This window comes from Anas platyrhynchos, chromosome 6 (assembly GCF_047663525.1).
Source record: "Anas platyrhynchos isolate ZD024472 breed Pekin duck chromosome 6, IASCAAS_PekinDuck_T2T, whole genome shotgun sequence".
Lineage (NCBI taxonomy): Eukaryota > Metazoa > Chordata > Aves > Anseriformes > Anatidae > Anas > Anas platyrhynchos.
In genome coordinates this window covers 10,770,957-10,787,924 of record NC_092592.1, presented here as the reverse complement: position 1 = coordinate 10,787,924, position 16,968 = coordinate 10,770,957, and the positions used below count along the sequence as shown (strand labels likewise).

General features: G+C 37.4%; 1 protein-coding gene across 15 annotated transcripts in view; it reads right to left on the bottom strand.

The window, feature by feature from the left end:
* FAM13C (family with sequence similarity 13 member C) overlaps positions 1–16,968 on the bottom strand; it is a 133,620-nt gene that overhangs the window by 89,023 nt on the left and 27,629 nt on the right. For all 15 annotated transcript variants that reach the window (XR_011810326.1, XM_072040045.1, XM_027463245.3 and 12 more), the window contains one exon: positions 1,793–1,839. Coding sequence is in view for 14 of the 15 variants with exons in the window: in XM_072040045.1 (XP_071896146.1) it covers positions 1,793–1,839 (47 nt within the window). In the remaining variant the exon portion in view is untranslated. The remainder of the gene's footprint in view (positions 1–1,792; positions 1,840–16,968) is intronic.

Genomic DNA, 16,968 nt, shown 5'->3' with positions numbered 1-16,968 from the left:
ATGTATTTAATAAACAGTGGAACATACATATGTGTTACATTTATTATGTAAACAGTGGAACACACACATATATATATACATACATATATATACAAATACACACACATACTCAATGCAAATACTGAAATTTGTCTGTTTTGTAAGGTGGATGAACATCCAAATCATCACTTACCAATGACTGTGTAAGACACTAAGAAGTTATACTCAGTGCAATCAGGAAAAAACAATTGCCAGTTGTTCCATTATGATCCAAAAACATAGAAAAAATGCCCAGAATTGTTATTATCTACTGAACCAAATACTGTATTTCAGATTCAGATATGAGTTAGGTCTATATGCAAGTCCTCCACCAGGCCTAAACAATCAGTATGGTTTAGAAGATATCCTCTCACAGAACAGATGATTACTTCAAGCAGTGTTTGGCAATTTCTATAATGCTAAAGGCTCAACACCAGGAGGTACTACCTGCTGGCAAATAGAGATAGTAGCCTTTGAAATCTTCTCCCATAACTTTTGTCTCCCAAATGATATATTACAGTCTCCTATTGCTCTATGAGTATTTGATTAGCTTTTGGGAAATGCCAGCTTGTCTCTGCTTCAATAGCTTTGTCTAAAACCTTGAATTATCTTCCCTACTTCACTCAGAAAGCTATTTCCTAACTAATGCAGTTTATTAATGTTCTGCATTTCTGGCAAAGCAAGCAGAATTTTAAGTGGGATTAAGTAGCAGTGTCTGGTGTTCCAAAATATCTGGGAAATACTTGAAGTTGCTCTGAGCTATAACAACTTTACCTCTGTTTTTTCACTGCAGAGCACAAATAACTTGGCATCCACTGCAGTGTTTCAGTGGAATCTCAGAACAAAACCCACAAAATCTGAAAGATATACCATGATTTTCCAGTGATTGTTAGGTTAGTCCAAGTATAGCTATTGCAAAATGCAAAAAAAGGGTGTGAAGGCATTACTATATTTTTAAGCCTTATGGGTAAAAAATATTCCCTTAAGAATTTTTTTGGCTAAGCTATGGTCCTGTGGTCAGACATCCCCCAAGTCATATGCTGGAGAAATGATGCAAGCAAATTTAGTCTTGGGGCATAACAAAATACTGCTTGCTTACATAAACTTAAGTCTAGTAAAAGCCAAATCCTTCTGACAAATGCAGCAAAGGATTTCAGCTTTGTTTATGCATCAGTTTTCCTCCCTCCACTAAATTTAACCATCTGCATAAGGTACAGTCATTGGCCACCCCACTCTGCTCCCAAAGTAAGCTATCAAGATGCTGATTTTACTGCCAACATCCTCCCCTTCCCAGGGGTAAGTGCACACAGTTATTTATATATTTATTCTGAACACATCTCAGCCTCTTGATGCAATACCACACCAGTGAAAAGCCCTGAAACACTCTGTGAAACCAGGCAGTTCATCCTTGCATTTTTAGGAAACCCCAACATGTGACCCGTGATATAGGCTCATACAGAGATATACCCGTGTACAAGCAGAATACAAAATTAGAGAAATACCAAATAATTAAAGAAATTAAGTCAAAGCACCCAAGAATGTAGAATACATGTCTGGCCTCAGCGAGTGACTTTAGCTTGCTAGATTAATCTGTGTGTAGTTCATATACAATTCATATACATTACCATTAACATTTGAGAATTTTCATTTTGGGGGGAGGTTACTGCTCCAGTAAACCAACTGTCATTACATTATAGACATATATTATATGGATTGGTAATGAGATATCAAAAGTTTCCACGGAGCCATTAAACAACAGGTGCTTTCATCCTACCTTAATAATGCAGATCTGTCTCTCTCCTCATCTTCTTTATTGTTCTCCTGCACCAAGAAAAGAAACAAAATGTACAAGACTGGGTTTCAGTTCAAGACAAGTTTGATCCAATGTTCCGTTGCACTGTTCTTGTCAATTTTCATGAAAATTAATTATTTCATACACACTTCTAGTTTATTAAAGTGTTGGTAATTTTCTTGTTGTGCTCAGGATTGCACACCATCTTTTTCTTATTTCACAGTCCATGCAAGGGAGCTGGAAAAAAAGACAATCCTAAAAAAAAAACAGTTGTTCTGTTTAAAGTATTAAAATAATACTTTAATGACCACTAAATTAGTGGCCATTAATGCATCTTTCTGCATATAATAAAGCAATACATTAACTCAGTAGGAATAAACAAGAAGTGTACAAAAAATATCCAGACCATAAAACATAACTGTATATAGCATCTCCTTAGAGAGGGAGGAAAAAAAGTAAGTCTGTTGATTGAGCAATAGTAGGCTGTTTGTTTTTTTTTTTTTTTGTGCATGTGTGTTTTTTTTCCTGTTTTCATTTTTCAATGGTAATAAATCCAAACCAGTAAGGACAGCTTATCTTACATTCAAAAGAATACTTTGTCCAAACCCAAATTTTCTGACATTGCTGTAGCCTGTGTGCAGTCATCTCTGCTCCCAGAAGTCTTGGCTCTGCTGCTTTTCACACTAATCTAATGCATTACATATATTAAATCCCTTTTGTTCAAGGAATCTGTAATTTTACATGATTTAAAAGCTATGATAACCCTATAATTGGTAAACACTGTGGCAAACAGAAGATATAAATTTGAAACAGTAAGAATTGTTAGTTCCATAATGGGAAGCATCTATGGGAATACAGGAAACATCAATTTGACAAACTACAAAAATTCTTCCCAAACTACCTGGTGCTTTTTACATTTAAGACAGAACTAGGGTTCAGCTGAAAATAAATAAATAAATAAATAAAATCTCAGCAGTATCATTTTCATTTATTTTAAGAGAAGAGAAAATAGAGTTTTCAATCAGATCTTGTGTGATCTGGACTCAACAGTTCATGATGTAGTAGGAAACTGGAAAAAAATATTTTTTACTCTGCTACACTTTTCACTTTTTATTCATCCCTTGTGTTGTTTTTTTCCTTACACAGTGCAGGAATCAGGACGCTGCAAATATTCACCATTTTGCTGTGTACACATGTAAGTGTCATCATAACTACTTCTGTCATGTAGTTATTCTGTAGTAATGAAATATCCTTTACGTACTTAATCAGAGTTACCCAGGAAGAGCTTGTCACGCATAAAAAGTGCCAAGTAACCTTCTATTATGCCAAGCCTTTAAGCAACTTTACAATAATTATCATAAACATGGAAAACCTGTGATTTAAGCTCCAAGTAAGGAAAATGCTTATGCATATATTTAACTTTAAGAACTTAAATATGCTAAGCACTCGCTAAGTAGGTTGGCAAGCACTGGACTGTTTGTTAAATAAAGCAAGATCTAATTCTTTAACACACAAACACACACATGCACACAGAGCAGTCAGTGCTTGCCAAGAGGAATTTCATGCATAGCACTAAACTACGCAATTTCCATTTATTTATCTTACTAATAGTAATAATGCTCAGGTGAAAAGGAAGGTGATGAGTTCAACAACACTTACATAAAATGGTTTATTACGTGAGAATACCAGCTTGGAGACCCAAGCCTTCTCACGTTCATTCTTGGCTTGAAAAATATAATTTTACAAAAATAAAGCTTTTAAAGAAACAGATTAATACAAATATGTCTTGAAATGAAAGACAATTAAGTATTTACTGCCACAATCAGTTGTCTCCAACTTTAATCTCAAAATGGATTAATGAAATTCTGGATAGAATATTAAAAATTAGTAGGGGTTGAGATTTTAGTTTTAGTCATAGTTTAGTTTTATCCTCTTTCCAAGGCCAGAATAGGTAAATTTAGGTTTTCTGAAATTAGAATAGAACAGGAATTTGCTACAGCCTGAGTTTATCTCATTTGATAATTTAATAGCATATTACCATTTTTAATTAGTTGAAATGTTTGTAAAAACACATACTAAAATTTTTAAATGTTTATTCATTTAAAAGAAACAGTTGTTTTCAACTCTAAACACCCTACTCAGTAAAAACAGGTATCATCCACTGTGGTAGCAAATAATTGTGAATTCCGCATTCCTCTACACTGATGAGCAGAAAGATAACACACTAAACTCCTAGAAACATTTTATAAAGAACATAGCTAAATGTTTGTTGTTGTAGTTGTCGTTTTTTGGTTATTCTGTTTGATCCATATTAAAACCTTTGTTTAGATATATGTTGCCTTCTTACAATGTTCTTGTTCCTGCTCTGCACAAACTTTCAGACCTGCAATATGAAACACTGCAATGCCACTTTGTTATAGTGCTCAAAAAGCCACACAGGGAGGAAATGTTTGTCCTGTTCAGTTATTGTTCAAGCTGGCCTGGAAATCAGCTTACTACCTACCTCAAATTCCAACTGACACATCTCCTCACGGGGCACAATTATTTTGGCACACTGCAAGCAAGCTAGACAAATATTTTGAAGACAAAGGAGTTCAAACATTTCTCTTTTAGTCTTTTCAAAAGTTCTTGCTAATACCTCAACTATAAGCTTCAGGACTGATTTGTCCTATTGCAGTTGTTAGCACAATGTAACTGACTTTTTGGGGGCAAGGAGCAGAAAGAGGATGCATTTCATTACTAATCTGATTTCTGTGAAGCAGAAACATGGGCAATCGCAACAGTGTGGGGGCTGGTTTATTTTTGAACTGCATATTGGGAAACTCTGATTTGGGAAGCCTCTAGCTAGGCAAAACATTAAGCCTGTTAGCAATAATCTGCTATGGGCTTGTTTAGGAGAGAGACATGGGAATGCTCAGGAAATAAATTTAATTGAAAACAACAACAACAACAAAACATACAGTACTTGGCAGTGGAAATCACATACAGAAAAGAGGCTGGGCTGGGAGTATGCTCCAAACTCACATATTTTGCAAGACCTAGCAAAGGCCTTGCAATGTCCACCAATTTTTCTACCATAGAGAAACTCTTGAGCTACTTCTGGGAAAAAAAAAAAAAAAAAAAAAAAAATCCAAGAAAAGTTCTCTCTATTTTCCTTCATAATGCCACAGTTAATTACCTAAATATCATGAGAGCCCATCAGTGCTCTCCACGCAGGTAAGCAATGCTATCAAAACTCCTTCTTATAAGAAAAATGCAGTTTTAACTTTCTGGGCATTTTAAACACCACTTTGATCATTTGACTTCAACTGCATGGCTGCATTTACGCCTTCCTCCCCTATCCTAGTTCCTTAAGTTATGTCCTGGGTAAATCAGATCACATTCCACATAGCTTGGGGAACCTGGTACCTGTTTGTGAGTGGAATGCCAGACCAGCACTTTACAGAGAAAGTCATTTTAGGAGACTAACAATCAACAGGGATGTTGACACTTCCCGGAAGAGCTGACCTGTTTGGTGGTGGACAGTGGGAACCAAAGAGAGCAATACGAAAGGCAGTTCCCAAGAAGCATATGCATTTTCAGTCATCCTTTTAACTTTCTACAGCATTAGAGAGTGAGACACTATTTTGTTCTCTCTCTCTCACACACACGTGTGTGTGCTCTTAGAACACACAGTACCGTTCAGCAGATAAAAGAAAATGGGAAGTACATTTGCAGCTACTTGTTTCTATTTAAGTTAAATAACAGAGAGGGCAGAAGAGAGTTGGTCCCAGATGAATGTATGTAGGGAAAAGCGTACTGCTATATTAAAGATGTGCTTTTAATTAACTTTGATCTGAATGATTATAATTAGGGATTTTACCACAGGTGTGCTTAGAATAAGGACCTTCTATTTCCTTGCGCAGTGCACACTCCCAGGAAATGGGCATTGGGACTATTTCTTTGTCTAACTACTTTCTCAATTATTTTTAAATGTATTGCTTTTTAATTGTTTTGTTATTGAGATTCTCTGCATGCATTTTTTGCCCTTTTTCAGATTCCTACAGGCTTTTTCCAGAACCTCAGAAATGTCTTTCAGGTGGCCAGGTGCAATACTGAGCACTTAAAATACAGGTTCTATTTCATTATGCTTGCATCCAGGAAAACCAGTTCATACAGAGAGTCATAAATTTATCTTTGGACTTGGGAATAAATGGCTCATTTTTGTCACTGGTGCTCCCCATATGGTCCTAATTTCCTTCCGTTTTGGTCTGCATTTATGAAGATTGATATCTCTTTTATTGCTGTATTTTTATGCAGGTCTTAGCAGATGATTTTGTTGCACATCAACTGTTGCAATGCATGCTGAATATAAAAGACTGAGTAGCCATCCTGATTTATTTGAAGACTAATTGTGCCGCTCAGTGCATTAACTAGTGATTCCTTGGCTTCCTGTTGACATTTCTACTGATAATGTAACAACATATTGTGAACTGGCAATTAGAAAACATAGGCCAAGAGAAACAGGCTCCTGCTTCATTTGGGATGCAAAGATACATCGGGTCACATTTTTCCTGTAAGTTTTAAATTCATAGTTCAGCTTTTTATTAAAACAGAAAGACTGGGAGGGCTGAAGGTAGGATTTCATGAAGGGAGAAGAATAACGCATGAAGCAGAAAGATTTAACACAAAAAGTCCGGCCCTCTCTCGTATTAGTTCTTGCCATATCTGCAGCAGTATATAGAATGCAAGATTGTGTTCTGAAATTTTTCTTAACTGTTATCTTATGGTCCATGGAATAACAAAAACCAAAAGCCAACAAGCCAAGAATAAACAGGATCATTCATCTTTTTCTTATATTTCTGATGAAATCTTTATACTGAAATAATATTCTGCCAGATCCAGTCTTAGAGAAACCAAAAGGCCTCTGCACGTAGTATCTCCTGAGTCAAGCAACAGTATCAAGTGGCACATACCTTCTGGCTTAACAGACAGAAGCTATCGTGCTAATACAATATTCACAGAGCTGTCAGTGTTCGGTCCAGCTAAGAAGCTATTAGGGAAGAGAGCTTCCCTCTTTTCCTCCATCAGTGCTCACCAGGGCAGTACTAGACAGATGGGTGCATGGGGGTATAGGGTCACCTGCATGTGAAACAAGGTTGGAGACACTGACCTTTTAGCCACGAGGTCTCATTTATTCCTCATGCAATGTAAGAGTGCAAGAAAAATTGTAAAGGACGTTGTAGAAGTTATGACAGCATAAACCTAATGCCATCTAATGCCTCCACTACAGCCTTTGCCAACAATCCCCAAATGAGGTAGTCTTTGTATGACCATTTATGACAGTTCAGCTGCTCCTTTTGCAACTTTAACACAAATTTAATAGCAACTGCTGCTAGAAAGCCAGTTACCACCTTATGCCTCTTAGGTTTTTATTCTTACTTTAAGGAAATTGACAAAGAATTGAGGAAAAAAATATTCCCATCCTGCCAGCATTTGGAAATAAATAAGGAAAAGGGGGACTAAGTTCCTATTTGGGACGCCTCTTTTCTTTTATTAGACTAACACTCCCCTACCTCCAAATTGAGTATCTGGCTGTAATTAGACAAAAACTAAGCCTTCTTTGAAATCAACTTTGGGATTTCTGTGTGTCAGTTTTCAAAGACAAGCAGAAATATTCAGTGTCTATTTATTTAAACTTCTGTCCAGAGTAAGACCTTGTTACTGTTGGCTCTTACCAAGGAAGCCTAGAGCATAAAGCAGCTTTTGCCAAGAAACACTGAGATTCTTCCTTGTAGAGTAATTCCCAAGCTTCTGACTGTCCCGTTCCCACAGTGCTTCGTTAGCTGAAGAACTGAATAAAATGGATTCCGTTTACGTAAGAACAGATATTAATAGAGTTCATGCTCATTTCCGTGGCATGCCGTACAAGGACATACAAAATGACCAGTTTACGTGACACAAGTGAAACTCTTCTGCTAAGTGGCCACTGGGGTAGGTAGGGTTAAGACAGAAAATAGAAATTTCACTGGGGATTGATTTTGGGGACACAAGAGAGAGGATAAAGAGATGGAAATCACATTAAAAGTAAATTCTAAGTCTCTATTTCAAGATTTTTTAAAGTTCAGCCCTACAGAGCCTACACTCTACACACACATTTTAGCAGTGTTACCTTCCATCTTGCCCTGTGGGTACTAGAAGATGGTTGTATTCAGGTCACCAAAACAAAAAAAATGATACATAACCCAAGAGCGTACCTGCTAAATGGACCGTCCCTACCCGTCCTGTCCATTCTCTGCACGTCTCCTTATTTCAATGGGGATAGTTGCCTGAGACATGCGTGCACCATTCCACCAGCTCCCCTGCTTACCCGAAATCCTTTTTATGGTCAAGTTTCACACCACCCTTTCTACAGAAATCATAAGAAATGATGGCTTGTGAAAAAGGCTTTTGCAATACATTCTACAGTACAGTAGAACAACCTGGCACATCACAGATTTGTAATGAGGCTTTTCTCTTTACTAATACTGCTAACAACTGTATTTAACCAATGTAAAGCCCTCCACGCACACACACATCCGGCTGTTCAGCTCATAGGCAAGGCCTTCATTCTGAATACCCACAAAAACACTGCAAGCAGTGCTTTATGTAAATGAGGTGCTGTCACTGACTGGAAAATAGCTCGAGCAGACAGACAACTTGGAGACGTGGCAACTATCTGGCTTCTCAAGAATGACAGGAGCCAACAAATAATGCTTATTTTATACTCAAATCCCAATAAATTCCATCCCAAAGTAGGTGTTTTCAGAAGGTTTGAGGAAGGTCTCTATCACACACAGCTTTTCAGAATATACATTGACATACTGTAGGGCAATCCAGGAAACATAACTTGAGCCAGAGCTGGCAGGGAAATGCAGTTCTCTCTAACATGCAAACTCTCAGAGCAGCTAAAAAGGAAAGATGACATTTTGTGGAAGAGATTTAAGATCCATGACAGGAAGTGCACTGTGTCGCACGCAGCAGGAGGTGCAAAATAGGTAGCTAACGAAAAAGGACAAGAAGGGAAAAAAAAAGAGAGAGTGGAAATGGAGCACTGCAAAACTGTCTACGCTCTTTCAGGTTAATTCTGACAATACTATCACAATTTCTTCCTTTCCTAATCGGTTTTCTTTGTTGTAAGAGTCAAAAAGGACAAAATTTCCACACAAATTCACAGAGAAATACTGGCCGAAAGGCTGAGACCAGAAAGGCTACCTTGGTTTACTCTCTTTAATTACATGACTTTTTTAATAAAGGCCCATCAATAAACACAGCACATATTCAAAATTAAAAAAAAAATAGAGAAGGAAAAAAAGTGAACCACATGAAAAATACTACCGTAAAGGGTCACCTTTTAAAGGATATTTGAAAAGCTTAAATGTTAAAAGAGGTATATTTAAGCTGTCTTCAGATGTTCATTATCTAAAAGCATGACTTAATGTGCACAAACATTTTGCAGTGAAGGCTGGTAAAATTTCCCTTTGCCCTGCTCCCAGCCTCAGTCTGACTTTGTCCATTCACTAGTTTGTGGGCTGCCTCTAATGCTTCTAATGAGAACGGGATAGAAATAAATCTCTGGACCAGCATTAACACAGGTATGGAAACATCCCATAAGAGCAACAGTGCACAGTGTGTGTCCTATTCACTGTGTCTTATCGTCTAAGCACAAGCAAAGCAGAGCTGAGACAGAGCTTAACACAGAAATGGAAATACATGACTTTCTCTTTTCCTCCTGTTGTAATACATTTCTCCCCTCTTTCTGCACATCAGAACAGTGAGGATTGCTTTTTTATCACAAAGTTCTGAACTTACATCCATTTTCTATGGAAATTGATGTTAACTAGCTACAGTCTAGTCCATTCCCACAGAATGTGGAACAGCATCAGTAAGAACAGTGTGTTTTCATGGCCATCATCAATATGCTGAGAACCAAGTGGAGAAACAGACCTCTGAGATTTGGTTGCAGTAGCTGAGCAAGAGATGTTCTCTGGTTTTGATGAGAATTTCCATCAAGGATATAATAAATAATTCCAAGTAAAGTCTTATTGAACCTTGCGCACAGCCATACTCGGTTTCAACTTTGATAAACTGACATTTCTGACCTAAAAAGAGGCCTTGCTGAAAAGCCACCTATCTTTGACGCATACCAATCACATAAAAACCACGTAGTCAAGAGCACTGACCCAGCACAAACTTACCAGATAGCAGCTATGCACTTCCATATCTGTTTCACAAATGCAGAGGTGAAGAAGTCTCAGAAAGACCTCAGTGAAGCTAAGAGAGCTCATTAATAATCTGACTCCTCTAAGGAAAAAAATCCTTAAGACTAGCAATGACTCTTTCAGATACTTGAATGGCGCTGAAGACTGGAAAACATCAAATATAGTGGCAGTGAACAGAGCGAATCCATCCCTGTGGTATCACTACATGTTAGAGAGGAGCTTAAGCAGCTGGTAAAGGAAAAATTGAAAAAGGATATGAAAACATAGTATTAAAAAAACGCATACATCATATTGAACCATTAATTCAACTCCTGCAATGTGTTTGTGTCTGCCAGTGCTGCAGTTAATAGAGAGTCTATGAGACTCAGAATGCAATTAAGTCTTGGCGGAAGCACAGTTGGAGGCTGTGGCAGTTTCTATAGCAACGTGAAAGGCTCAAGACTAGTAACAGGAGATTAACTTAAAGGCAAGATAAGTACATAAATACAGCTCTCATTTACCATTTTCTTTGCTTCCAAATGGACAGCGTATTACACATTTAAACAATACAGGAATGTAGTCAGATGTTCTACTTGTTATTAACTAGGGTAAAAATAACCTTTACAAACATCCTCTTAAAAATTTCTGACAACTTCACAATCAGGGGATCCATCCAAACTTCCCTAATTAATTCAATCAAAATGTAACGCACCGAACTTGAATGCTGCCAGAAGATTTAGAATGAGGCTCCAAGATATGGAACATGACAGCCCGAATAAGAGTTTGCTGATGTCAATGCATGGTACGCTTATGAACAAATCCTCTTGATGCAGTTTTATGGATTACGCTTCAGATCGAGTTTTAAGTCTCCAGAAAGGAAAGATAAAGAGTTTCTGTAAGCACCACAGACCTTTCTTTTTTTTTTTTTTTTTTTTCCTTCTTTTTTAATACTCTGGTTTCAGTAAGAAAGGCAATACTAAAGAAACTTTATCCAATATTTGTCCTGGCACTTAAGAGCCTTTAGTCAAAGGTTCAGCTGAGAATGCAGTCACCCTTTTGAACTACTATCCATGCTACATACAAAAAAAGCATGTGAAAGAGATTCCCTGACTACTTCCCTGCTGCAGCCAGTTGCTTTGTATTATTTTTTTTCATAACTTAAAAGCAAATTAAAAACGCTTAAGATATTCAGAACATACATCCATCTGTACCCTTTTCAATTGTGTTATGTAGAGCTAGCTCAGGCACCTTTGCACAGCATTGGGTTGTCCTTCACAGAATCTGTTAATATCAGACTAATGAAAGAAAAATAGCACTGCTCCCCTGGTGAAATTATTACATACACAGTTACTTCACAATGTTTTCCAAGGATTACCATGGAATATCTGTCTCAGATTACACAAATCTCATGGGCTGACCTAAAGAGTCAAAATCAGTCTTTGTACAGAATATATCACACAAATAGAATTTATTATACAAACAACTATCTGCCCAAAATTAACAGTCAACTTTCAATCAACTGGTGAAATGGGGAGAACAATATTTTCATTTGGGAAAACTCCAGATGTGCTACTGCTTCTGGACTCACAGCTTGAGTTAACACAGCACCCCACATCTGATTCCCTATTTCTATTCAGAGCAACAGAGACAACCCAAATTAACTTGGGCATAAAGCAAATGGAGTTAATGGATCAGGAAACAAAATATTCAGAAATATATAAAGGCTGTACCGTTTTCCTTCTTCCTTTCCAGTCTATGAAAAAATACAATGAAAATATTTTCTCTGCATAGATTTGCATTACTTAACTACATCTCTACCCATTACTGTTTACCTGAGGGTTTGTCATGTGTGCCACTAGACAGTTCTTTCTGGGACTCAGCCTGGATCCTTAGAACCTATTTCTTCAAAATGCTTTTTCAAATAAGCTCTTAAGTGCCAGGAAATATATTGGATAAAGATTCTTCAATATTGTCTTTCTTCATCCCCCAAAATGCTCCTACCTCTAATTCTAGCAGCTTTTACTAGACAGATTTCCGCTTTGAATACCCAACAACTATGCCTTCAAATTCTCATGTTTTTGCTTACATAGTAGTGCTTTTTTGGTTGAAATTTGATGAATTCTTGCCTATTTGAGGGAAAAAATGCAGATACCCTGTGGAAATTTCAAGAAGTCATTGTTATGCAATTCAGAATGTTTATGCCACTTCACCTGATATTCCAAGCTTCCCGTGATAATATCCAAGCACCACCTAGAGTAATGAGACTGGCATAGCATTACTCACAGTGAAACGTGCTTTCTGCTATGGTGGGAGGTCACCTGCCACACGTGCAGAGCATAAGAAACCAGTAAAATGGGATTTTCTGTCAAGAGAAAATCTCCACCATAAGTAAAACACTTCATCTTACAAAATGCTTTGAAAGCACTGTGTTCAGAAATAGTACTCTCTTCTCCACAAAATTATTCCAGAGTCAAAATTAGCTTTATCAGGGATCTCTGCCACATCAACTACATAAATCAGAGTAGACGTGATACAGGAATAATCTTTTCATTAGCACAGCTAGGTGCTGATCCACTGAAGGCTTCTAACAGTTGGACTAAGGCCTTCAATCTCTACCCAAAGCAACTAACAGCCAGTGAAGAGCATGAAATATGCTAGAGTTTTCTCAAGTATTTTCCCTTCTCAGAAAAAATCCTCTACAACAGGAGCTGTACTACCAGGTTGAGATGCATTAAGGTATGGAAGAAACCTTGCCATTCCTTTCTATTGCACCTCCATCAGTGCAATACCTGATTTCTAGATAGGCGACTTCTTGCTTTAGCATCATATTAGACAAAGGGACAAAAGTTTAGCGGATGTGAAGTAGCTCAGTGATGAAAATTTCCTCCCTATTTGTTTTAATTTAGCCAAGGAACAAGAAAGAAAAATAGAGTCTCTCTAAAGCCAACTGTTTGTGCTACTCTGTAATAGCAAGAGTTTCAGAGTATAAAATAATACTTTCTCACTTTCAAGAAAACTGTTGGTAGAGAATGGGAAAAAAATGTATATCTAAAGACCACATAGCAGTTTCCAGAATTAATATTTTGCTGAGTGGAAGAACTACAGAAGGGTAAGATGAGAACACCACTCTCAACTTCACAGAAATGATTTATGAGTTGATACTGAAGAATTACTTTATTCTTCTATTTTCTACTACTGATATATTTTCCCTTTCAACTAATTAAAAAGCCACAATTGAAGACCATACAGGGACAACAGCAGCCCTTCAACTCCAAAGTTAACTTTAAAAAAAAGAAATCCCATGCTATATAAAGATTTCAAAGGGAACGTTACATAACGTAGAATCTGTTAAGTGGGAAGAAGTTGTACTAAAGAGAACCATCACTCCCCTCAGTATTCTTAAGACCTGACCTGTCCTTTAACTGAAGTTACCATACAGCACTTTGAAGAGTTTCTTTTCCTTTTCCAGAGTGTCTGTGGCAGTGCCAAGCTTCTCAAGAGAGGCAGCCTAATAACAATATAAAAAAAAATAATGCTGTCTTCCTCTGCAAATAAAGGTTTTGATATTTTCTTCTTTGATTTTGACCCAGTCTGAACTTCTCTCTTTCTTTAAAGTAAGTAGCCTTCACTGGAGGAAAATGCTGCATCTAAATTTAGATGTATCTCAGGTATCAGCAAAGGGCTTCAAAACAGAAATTGGAGCAAAACTTTTCAAAGCTGTTGGTTTTTGTTTTTGTTTGTTTGTTTAATCATGGCTTAGGAGATCCCTAAGCGCTCTGAGTTTTTAGGAAAATGGGAAGGAGGTGAATTCGGTTTTATGCTTTAAACTTTAGAAACAGATTTCATAAAGAACGACAATCACCTGAACCTGCATTTGCTGTATATATTAGAAACAGCGATGTTTATAAGAATTGACGTTTACATGGATCTGGATTTAGGTTTCACCTGCTTATGCTCTCTCTGGTTAGAAAGCATAGTGACTTTGCTACCATTAATAACACAGGGTATAAGGAACACTACAGAAGAAGTCAACACACTGCTGCTGCTGCTAGTAACTTACACTCCAGGCAGATCCAGAAGGAAATTTTCTTTTAGCTGACAAATCTGCCTGCAATTGCAAAGTCGCTAGAAGCATCTTTATTCTACAACTTGCAGGAAGACTTTTTTTTTTTTTTTTTGTAATATCTGAATTACCAAGGGCAATTGAGAAGAAAGGTGTGCAGAGCTCACTGATTATCTAGAACACACCAGGTCTATGTTCTGTCAGCAGCAGTTTTCACAAGTTGCTTTAAGCTTCTTATATGAACTGTGCTTAGTGCTAAGTAAGTATATACAGCTTGTCTGAACTGCCCTATAGCCCATTTAATATTTAGCTATCAGTTTCATCTTCCTTTTCCCCCACCTTCAACCAGCATTTTGTTGAAGCATGGAAAGAGTTATGGAATATAAATGTTTAGTAAAATAGCTAGGAAATTGCTTAGAAGAAACGTTAAGGACATGAAAGGAAGAGTTGGAAGAAAAGTAAAGCAGCACATCAGATATTTAGTCAAGGAAATATTCTGTTCACACATCATTCCTTGCAATTAAGTGGTAGATTGCTTGCTATACTTTCCTAGTGAAAATATGAAAAAGACAAATATATTTTCAGAAGTACTGTATGGTTTTGAGTTAGTGTGCTGCATATAACCAAATTCGGCTCACTGTTTATTATTGCTGCACTGTACCCTTGCAATGATTTGGCAAATGACACCTCCCCCCAGACCCCAGCTCTCAGTGTGTGGATGCTGGCAGAGGAATCTCCCACCTTAGGTCCTACGCTGCTTTTGTGCACATCCCAGTGACACCAACAATGCCCAGGCAAAGCTCCAGTCGCATACTGGAAGCAATACTGTGTCATACAGCAGCAGCCCCTCATCAAGTATTTCCTTGTCTGCCTAACAGCTTACGGAAATATTTAGTCCTGATCAGCATCCTTTAACACAATCATCCCCAGGAATGGTTGGGTCACTTGGCACAAGAGCTGAAGGCCTACATTATTATTTCCTTATTGGCACAAATCCATGCATGCTCATCTGTGGTCCTCTGGGAACAGGGCTACATCTAATTTGAGAGTATGGTCAGTGAAAATTCAAAGGTCAGGATTAAGGTTGTTGACAGAACCTCAGCTTCAAGCATCTAAATTACCAGCAGTGCAAGCCAACCCACGTGCACAAAGCCGAACCGCCATAATGTTTGTTTAAATTAAAAATGGCCTTTGAAATGAGTAGGAATGCATCTAGAAAAAAGCATATGAGGAGGTGTTGTGTTTGTTTATTCTTACTATAAGTTTCTGAAGTATCACGTTGATTTTTCCGTATTATTCTTAAAGGCATTTTCTGCTTTCTCCTCCCTCTTTTTTTTTCCCACAGATCTCTTTATTTAAGAAAATTAAGATGTCAGTAAATCAGGACAATTCAAACTAAACTTTTCTAACCCTGGCCCCCAGGAAACAGGAGTAATATGCATCTTTGCCATACATTTCATCATGTTTTTCATGGTTTTGGCTCAGCTGGATTTGTGTTTTTATTACAGGCACATTTCATCCTTTCCCTTTCTCATATCAAAATAAAAAGGTACTCAGTATTTAGTTTGATAGCTCTGGAAACTATTTAACAGCAATGCTGACTCATGAACACACATTTCCTTTTTTTTACTTGAAGCAAAGAAATTAAATACCACTGAGACTGCTCTATAGCAAAAACCCAAATAAGCTGGGAGAGAATGAAACTGCAGTAGGCTATAATGTGCTAATATGCTTTCAAGATTCAGCCAAGCCTTTCTTCACGCAACTGCGATAAATGCTGGCATATTCTTCTGGCCAGTGAAGTTAAGTACTTTGGCATGTTTGCATCTTTGCTAGGTAGGTATTTAAACTCATTAAAGGGGAAAAAAGTGGTCTAAGAACTGGGGGCAGGGGGAGCAGGGCCTGCGTTCAGAGCATGTCTGTTAAATTCACTGTTAGGCAGCCCTGAATTGGAGAGAGCCCAGGTCTCTCTGAAGACTACAGTTGAATAAAAAATGGTGTTTTCTTTTAACAGTGGACTTTTTTTTTTTAAAAAAAAAAAAGGTTTTTGCTTTATTTTGCAGTTCCTGTCTGTGGTTCTGATAATATTTCCCATTCCTATCCCTAAACTTAAACCCTTGGTGGCTTTACAAAGTACAGGGGCTATAAGAACAGGGAAAAAAAAAAAAGCCTGAAATGTTTTGATGTTTAGATATCACAGAACTTTCAGTAAAATACTTCTAATTTCCCAAGGGATGAGTTTCCCATCAAAGACTTCACTTCTGCTATTTTTCCAAATGCCCTCATCATCAGCGTATCTGGAACAAATTGTATTGCTTATGTACACCAAAGAAAAGGAATACAAAAAGTGTAACAGAGTTTATTGGTAGTCTTCCTGAGTTAAGGAAGGTGACATGAACATAAAACAAAAAATGATTGTATTTCACAGTGGTTTGGAGGTGAGTTCATACCCTTCCTTCATGCCTCTCTGATATCGGCAATTATCTGAGGAAGGAACAGGCTGATGTGCTGATATGTTACAAAAGTAGAAATGCAATACCTAATTTTAAGATACTCAGAACATATGAAAAAATTATGTTCAAAGCAAATACAGCTATGTAGTGAAGGAGAACAATGCTGACACCAAGTGGAAGAAAATGCTGCTGCAAACATGAGATGCTTGAAAATCTGAGCCGCAAGTCTTCAGTTAAGGTAGTGTGGTAAATTTTAAAACATCAGAGGAAGACCACACGCATCCTCTGAAAGTGGAAATGCATGTTATCCTAATGTATAAGCTATCTGATTAATTATAATCCTCTTCCTTGTAGTGTGGCTGACACCTTAGTAAGCATAGCAACCAGCTGCCACTCTGAACACATCAGGTAGGAATTGCACTA